The sequence below is a fragment of the Phodopus roborovskii genome, unplaced genomic scaffold (assembly GCF_943737965.1).
Source record: "Phodopus roborovskii unplaced genomic scaffold, PHOROB, whole genome shotgun sequence".
In the NCBI taxonomy this organism is placed as follows: domain Eukaryota; kingdom Metazoa; phylum Chordata; class Mammalia; order Rodentia; family Cricetidae; genus Phodopus; species Phodopus roborovskii.
The window spans coordinates 10,577,607-10,585,731 of NW_026126546.1; the positions used below are offsets into that span (position 1 = coordinate 10,577,607).

The window sequence follows — 8,125 nt, forward strand, 5'->3', positions numbered from 1 at the left end:
TTGCCCCTGGGCTCCTCATTCAAATCCTCCCCTACAGGGACCATTACAACCCTGAGCATCATTGACTGATGCTCAGAAAGGGGAGGGGAGGAGCTAGCTAGCTGGCAGGATGATGCTTGCCTGGCACGCTTGAAACCCCAGTACCACATAAACCTGAGTGTTGTGATGAACGTGGCTGGAATCCTGGCTCTCTGGAGGTAGAGGCTGGAGGATCAGGAGTCTAAAGTCACCCTTAGCTACATAGGGGCTTTGAAGCCCGCCTAGGCTACATAAAACCCTATCTCAAACTAAACAGAGAGAGCAGTTAGGTTGACCTAGCATAGCAGGTTTAGGTCCCAGGCCTTTGTGCCCCAGGCTAAGTTTTTATCCATTTTAATAGGTACAGAGACTTAGCTGTTATCACCGAAGGCTGGGGTGGGGAGGGGAGCAGACAAAGTTGGGCCCAGCCAATTGGGGAGCTCTGGGCTCGCTCTAAAGTAGGGATCTCTCCCTCAGTCCACTGCATGAAAGGCCTGCTCGCTAGGGCCCTCGGTTAGCCTGAGTGCTTCCTTGGTGCCCGCCTCCCCATGAAGTTGCTCTTCTGACTGATCCCATTTGCCTACAACCTAGACTCAGCCCCTGATAAACAGGGAGTCTGGCAAGGACACAGAATAAGGGGACGTGTGGCATACAGCAGAAAGCCCTGTCCTCAGAGCAGAGCGGAACTCCAGCGCATGTGTGTTTTAGGGAGATCTCTCCAAGAGAAGAGTACCTGGAAGATGGCATGGGTGGGTATGGCAGGGCGGGGCCACTACCGCCACCCTGAAGCTGCCTGATGGTAGCCTAGCCAGTAGAGGGTCTTGTAGAGAACAGTGTTAGGCTGGAAGCCAACACAGGGTCAGGGAGCCCGGGAGAACCACGTGGCAGCCAACCAGCCACTCTATGTTCCCTTGACTGTAGCCCCAAGGAATGACACAGATGTCCAAGCAAAAATAGTTTATTTAAGGATGGAAGATCCAAACCCAGGGGAGGCGGCACCGGAGCGAGGCCGAAGTAGCTGCCTGAAGCTGGCACAGACTACCCTCTGGTGCTCCTCACGGCCTCCCCCAACTGGGGGAAAGATTGCGCAGCCGCTGAGCATCATCTTCATCCTAACACACTGAGATTTTCTAAGTTTGCCCAGCAATTCTCACTGTTGCCCTTGACATTAACCATAATGAACCATTTGACAGGCACACATGCCAGACTTGGACCCACCATCCAGTGGCAGGCCTTGCTGTAACAGGTGAGGCCAGCAGGGACGGACGGGATGGGTCTCTCTGAAGGTCCCTGGCCTCTCAGACAGCCCTTCCAGAAGCCACCTCCTTTCCTTTCCCTGGCCTGGCGGACATAGCACCTCTCCACTTTCCTCATGGCCACTGTCCATGGTTAGATTCAGGCTAGGGCTGTCCAGGTATGGCTCATGCCCTCCACCAGCTCTCAAAGACCTTTGCCAGGCTGGTCCCTGTGCCACAGCCCCCGACGGGTAGCCCAGGAGGCCACAAACTCGCAGTTGTGGTAAAGAAACATTCCTGAAAGGGTAAGAGCGATGCCCACATAGCTGAGAGCGCTGAGGTGGCTGCCAAACAGGAGCCTGGACAGGACGAGATTGCCCACCACTGTGAGGTTGCCCAGTACGTGGACGGTGAGGGCGGATGTGAGGGCCAGCAAGGAAAAGCTGGCCAGGTTGTAGACCACAGACAAGCAGCAGCTGAGCAGCACACAGGCCCAGAGGCGAGAGTCGGTGGGAGCCAGGGGTGGGGCTGCTCCAGCCTCCATCACCAGCGCAGCGCCTGCCAGCAGGCAGAAGCTGGGCAGAGAGGTGGCATAGAGCAGAGTCACCGCATCCAGCCTCTCTTCCTGCAGCAGAGCACCTGTAACCAAGAGAGTGACTGTCATCACCTGGGATAAGGCGGTGCCCACTGAGCCAGCCCTGTACAGCCCCATCCATCCTCATGAGCAGCTCCTGGAAGCCAAGCCTGACTCTGAGCAGGGTTAGTGGCTCCTGTTATAAAGTACCACTTTCAAGTGAGGAGGACTTAGGTCAGCTGGGCTTGTGGCCTGTGCCCACTCCTCTCTTACAGGAAACATTTCACAAAGGTAACATGTACAAAAGCCTTAATGTGGTGAATGCTCAGAAATGTAAACAAACAAAACATCCCTACAGCTCCAGCCAGGAAGCAGGGACTGAGCAGAGAGGACCCAGCTCAGCTCTACCACTTACCAGATGTAACCAAAGGGTGAAGGAGCTGGGGAATGAGGGAAGGAGAGTGTGAGGAGGGGGAGGGGGAGGGGGAAGGAAAATAGGTTTGAGTCAAAACAGTGAGACAGGCATTACCCCATTCACTATGACCACCAGTGACAAAGGACCAACAAGGCAGTCATTGTTGGCTCTTGGCAGCCACTCACTGTTTATGACTTCAAATCAGGGTGTTTGACTGCTTTTTGTTTTCTTTTTTTAAGACAAGATTTCATGCAGCCAAGGCCGGCCATGAGCTCTCCTTGTAGCTGGGGCTTGCCTTGTATTCTTTTGTCCTGACACGGTGTTGGTGTTGTCACCCACCACTTGCAAATGCTGGGATTACAGGTGTGCACCACCATGTCTGTGTATAGTCTAAACAAAACATAGCAAACAAGAAACTACCAACAGTGGGGCTTGTCAAGATGAACCCGGAATGAAAGGAAAACCTTTTACGTTTTCAAGCAAAGAAAGGGATCCTGCTGCCTGCACAAATGTGGCTGTATGTGCCATGCGTCCTATCACTGCGACCATCAAAGGCCAATATGGTCTGGGGAGAAATGGCAGCGTGTGCCCAAGTCTTAGGAGAGGAGAGACAAGTGGTACCGGTGTCCTCCTGGGCCCCGGGATCGCAGTTTCCTGACACACACTGCTTACTCACAGCCCATGCTTAGAACAGGAAATGGTATTTATTCCTCTCAGTTCATTCTGCTGTTTGGGCTTGCTCCTCTAGGCAACAGTCTCCAGCTCAAGCATTTCTAGAAGTGAACAGATAATCAGAATGCCTCCTGCTCATTCGCTCCTAAGTTAGTACCTGAGGAGCTATGCGAGGCCTGAGCCTTAAAGACACCAATACAGGAAGAGTCTGGTTTCAGGTGGGTTTCACCCTCAGGGGTAGTTAATGCACCTGCCCTGCATCCTGCCCAACCTGCCCCTGCCCCCCTCAGGCCCATGAAAGGGCAGTGATGCCCATGGCAGCAGTGACTAACTCCCCAGATGTTAGTGCTGACTCCTCTGTAACCCACCCTTGCCAGACCATGCACATCATTGCTCTGTTTCCGTCTGGTGCTCAGGGTCCAGCCCAGGACCTCCCCTAACTAAGAAAACTCTCTATCGCTGAACTACACAGTCCCAGCCCCCCCCACCCAAGGCATTTTATTTAGGTTCTTTGTGTGTGGGGGGGGGGTTGAGATATGTATATCATCACATGTGTGCGATTTGGTGTATGTAGGTGTATGTGTGGAATATGTGGAGGCCACAGGACAACTTTCTGGAGTTGGTTCTTCCCTTCCACTGTGGGTTCTAAACATCAAACTCAGGTGCTCTGTGTAGCAAATGCTTTCACCCACTAACACGGGCCCTGAGACAAGGGCTCTCTGTGTAGTCATGCTGACCCAGAACACTCTGCAGATCCCAGGTTGGCCTATACTAGCCTAGCTGTGTGACACTCCTACCTCACTTTGTAAAGTGATGGGATTACAGGCGTGCCCCACCATGCCAGGCTGAAAGGGTATTTTATTTTTCTGCTTATAGACAGAGTCTGACTTTGCAGCCCCAGTTGGCTTTGAGCTCATGATCTTCCCAGGGTTCTGGGATTGCACATACACCTGCACGCCCACTTCAAAGGCACTTTCAAGTCAGCATCTGGACACACTTTCCTGCAGAGACAGCAGTGACATATTCATAAACCCTTGCCTCCTGGCCTACCCCCACTTTGTCCCTTCCCTGGATGTGTGACAGTCACCTCTCTGTCTCCGACTCCTTGTGGATAGCATGGGGAAGAACACTCAGTGTACATCCTCAGCACCCAAGCGGACCCCCAAGCTCTCCCGATGATGAACGGGGCTCTGCCTGTATCCCAGCCCAGGATGTCCCTTTCTGCTCTGTTGCCATCATTGTGGCTGCACAGCTCCCTCAGCAGCCTTGTCCAGCCCACACCACACCTGCGCGGCCCACCTTGGATGAGGACCAAATGAGGCTCTGAAACATGGGTGGACAGATGACAACAGACTCGGCACAGAGAGGCCTCTCACTCCCTTGCCTCTCTGGGTATGAGGGTGGCATTGCTCCACTCCACATAGCCCCAAGGCTACAGCTGGCCGATGCAGGACAGAAGAGGCTGGCCGTGTCTGCCTGAGTCCTTCTGGACTCCTACCCCCTGCTCTAGGGAAGGAGCTAGCACGATCATAAAGTATGCACACTCTAGTCTGAATCTGGCCCAAGAGCCTCCAGCAAAAAGGAACTTCCTCTTTAAAAGATCCATTCCAAACCCTTGATGTACTCCCTCATCTCAGCGAGGCTCCCACTTGTGTTAGAACTTCTGGCTTCCTAAGCAGCCTCTTTAGCAATCCATGCAGCCTAATCAGTTTACCAACCTGATGTCAACAGATATCAAAACCATCAATTAAAGACATTTGAATTTGTTCCCTATGCCAGGCCCCAGGCCAGGTGCTGAGGACACAGAGATGTCCCAAAGCCTGTTGGATTGGGAAGCAGATGGGTGAATAGCTGTGACTACCCCACAGCTGGCAAAGCAGAGGGTACCCAACACACTCAGTGTAAGAAGCTGAGTCTTGAGAGGGAAGAAGGAAGCTGGCTCAAGCCAAGAGTGGCTGGATGTCAATATCACGCCTGATTTCCGTGATGCCTGGCTAGTTGCAAGCCCTCCTACAGACAGGAGCTGCCCAGAGCCCAGTATGTGAGTACTTGGCTCTGGCAGGTGCAGTGTGGACCTGGAAGCTGGAGCCTTCTCTGCTTGGTGTCCCTGCTCAAGAAGGCCCTACAGGGTCGGGTTTCCCCTGAGCCAACTCAAGTCCCAGCTCAGGCCTCAGCTCATGTAACCTGAGGGCTAAAATAGACTGGGCTTTCACCCTGCCTGTGGCCGGGGAAGATGGGGACAGGACCTTTGGGTCCCAGTCGATGATGCCAGGCAGGGGGAAGTCCTCACTTCACCACTCCTCAGCTGCAAGCCGCCTCAACCATAGGTCATCATCATCCCTGGGAACCCCTCACTTCCCACCCTCGACTCTCCTACTTCTTCCCTGCATTAAGGTGGAGGGAGGGTAGGGCTATGACTCAAATGCCCCTCAACTGCCCAGACAGGAAGTCAGCCTCCACTCTAGGCATACTGGAACTGGGCGGGGAATCATACCTACTTCTGCTCTGAGTCCTGCTGCCCACTCCCAACAGAGCCAGCAGCGCCCAGTCACACAGACCAGACTTGGGAGTTCTTGGGAGCCAATCATAAACCTCTTTGGTAGCAGTAGGGAGGCTCAGACAGGAGGATCACAAGTTCAAGTCCAGCCTGAACTAAACAGCAAGACAGCCCCTGACCCACCATAAAACTCTTATCAGTGCTATCACCTGTAATGTGGTAACGTGAGGATGACGTGGAAATGGCAACGACAACACACAGCATCAGGCCTGTCACTCCATAGCTCCTCGTAATCGCTTCCCTGGCTTAGATAAACCATTCCTGACTGCTTTCCCTTTTCTTCCCTCATTCTCTTCTGGCCTTCTGGGTTCATAATCTTAGGACTCATAGCTTGGGCAGCCTGGAGTCTGTTCAAACATTGCCTCTGCTGTTCACTGGCCCAAGGCCCAGGCTGGGACAGTACATCTGTCACCTGGGGACAATAAAGTACCTGACTGACTCAGGGAGAGGCCATATGAGATCTAGTGGGACAAAGGCTTCTCAAGTATAGAACACTTCACCAACAGGGTTTCTCTGTGTAGCCTTGGCTGTCCTGGAACTCACTCTGTAGACCAGGCTGCCTGGAACTCAGAGATCCACCTGCCTCTGCTACCGAGTGCTAGGATTAAAGGCCTGTGCATATTAACTACGTCTCTAAGGCTTTAGGCTGAAGCCTGCACTCCCTGACTTCTCTGAGCCTTATCTGTCCAAGAAGGTCCTTTCACAGAAATATCCTAGCCATACACCCCACCCCCTCAGACAGAGACCAGGCACTCACTCTGTTGAACGGACTTGAAGCCTCGGAGACAGGTGGCTACTATCAAGAAGCCACAGCCAGCTGAGGGTGCCCGGAGCTCTCCAGCAAGGCTGCATGCAGCTCCCAGGCAGAGTGGGCCCATGGCAGCAAACTGCAGCGGATGATGTCTTCGTCCAAGCAGCAGTGCAGACAAGGCCAGTGTGAACAATGGCGTGGTGGTGGTGGCCAGTTGTGCTAGGTCCAAGGGTACAGTGCTCAGGCCCACGCTGCCGCAGGCCATGGAGGTGCCAAAGGTGAGGCTGAGCAGGAGCACTCTGCCTTGGATGCTGCGGGGCATGTGCCGCCGGGCCCCCCAGTGGCATGCCAGGCAGCTGCCAGCATGTGTAGTGCTGAGAGTAATAGGGGCCTTCCGAAGCCATGCACTGTGAAGATCCACTTGTTGAGGCTTGACATGCTGGCTCCTGCCAACAGCCACACCAGGGCTGCCACAACCACTCTGGCTCGAGCAGGCTGCCCAAGGACCTGAGAGTTGTCAGGAGGCCACTTGAGGCGGCCATGCTCCTGGGCACTTCCAGCCACAGCCGCTGCTTCGGCTGAGGTCATCCTGCCTTCATGGCGCTCCAGTGGGCAGCGGCACATCCGCACCAGAAAGACCGGGGCAGAAGGCAGGCTTTCCACGGATTTGCTGGGTCAGATCCTGATTCCTCAGACAAGAGAGGGCACCGCTTTAAGTGCTACACCCGAGCCACCCGATTATTCTAGCTTCCTCAGGGAAGAAGGGAGGTCGTGGCTGCTGGGATGCTGGACTGCCTGGTACTCACCCAGGCCTCGTAAACCCTGGTACCTCCAGGGGAAATCTTCACTCTCCTCCACGCCCCATGCTCACGCCATGCTTTTACACGGAATCCTCTTGGCTTTTTTCCTCTTTGGTCCCCAGACCGTCAGGGTGGGGACACTAATCCAGACCTCCTGCGTATTTGGTGCTCAGGCCGTGAGCAGACAGGGCAGGGGTGATAGCGTTCCGAGCGTGGGAGCGAAGGTTGCAGCTGTCTCTCTCCCAGTCCCCTTCGCCTCCGACAGCGCGGGGAATAGAGGTGGACAGGTGCGGATCTGCGAGCTCGGCCTGGCTGCTGCTGCTCGGCTGCTCTGGCTGCGGCTCCGCTCCGGCGGTGAATCTGGAAGCGTCGAGCGCGGGGCTCTAGTCCGGCCCAGCGCGCTCTCGCCGCTCCGCTCTCCCGACCCCGCCCTCTCCGCGGCTACAGAAGCTGCGCTCCACCCGGAAAGTTGGGCTCAACCTGGGCCCCGCCCCCACGAGGCCCCGCCCCGGAGCCTCGAGGACGTCTAGCCCCTCCCACAGCCTTTGCGCCTTTTGGCTCGGTTTGCGCAGCTGCGGGCTAAGTCCCTTAGTTGGAAGTATTGGCCTTACCAGCTACCAGCCAGAATCCAGGCTGTCTCCAGCACCAAGAAGAGCTTCCCTTAAAGTCCACTATCCGGCTTTGGGATCCCTGGGGTATCCTGCAGAGATGTCCCAAAGCAGTGATCAAGAAGCAGGGCGTTGGCCAGGCGGTGGTGGCACACGCCTTTAATCCCAGCACTGGGGGAGGCAGAGACAGGTGTATCTGTGTGAGTTCGAAGCCAGCCTGGTCTACTGAGTTCCAAGCAGCCTCCAAAGCCACAGAGAAACCTTGTCTCGAAAAACGAGGAGGAGGAGGAGGAGGAGGAAGGGCATTTGAAGAACCACCTGATCCTAAACCACAAATGTCTTCTGATCAGAGCTGGGCCATGTGGTCCCTTAAGACTGCCTCATCTTGTTTCCCACTCTATTCCCCTCCAAATCTTTTCTCCCCTGCCAGACCAGGGGCGGCGCCCCCTCTTGGACCAGCAGAAGGGGAAATGAATCACCAGGGCTAACCACAGC

At 55.0% G+C, this 8,125-nt stretch overlaps 1 protein-coding gene across 1 annotated transcript; it reads right to left on the reverse strand.

Annotated features, from left to right (window-relative positions):
* Nucleotides 1-960: 960 nt before the first annotated feature.
* Slc35e4 (solute carrier family 35 member E4) lies at nt 961-7,440 on the reverse strand. Its single transcript, XM_051200263.1, is given in 3 exon segments — nt 961-1,892; nt 6,229-6,573; nt 6,576-7,440. Coding segments are annotated over 3 exon segments (1,050 nt in total). The 5' UTR covers nt 6,847-7,440; the 3' UTR covers nt 961-1,458.
* Nucleotides 7,441-8,125: the final 685 nt, after the last annotated feature.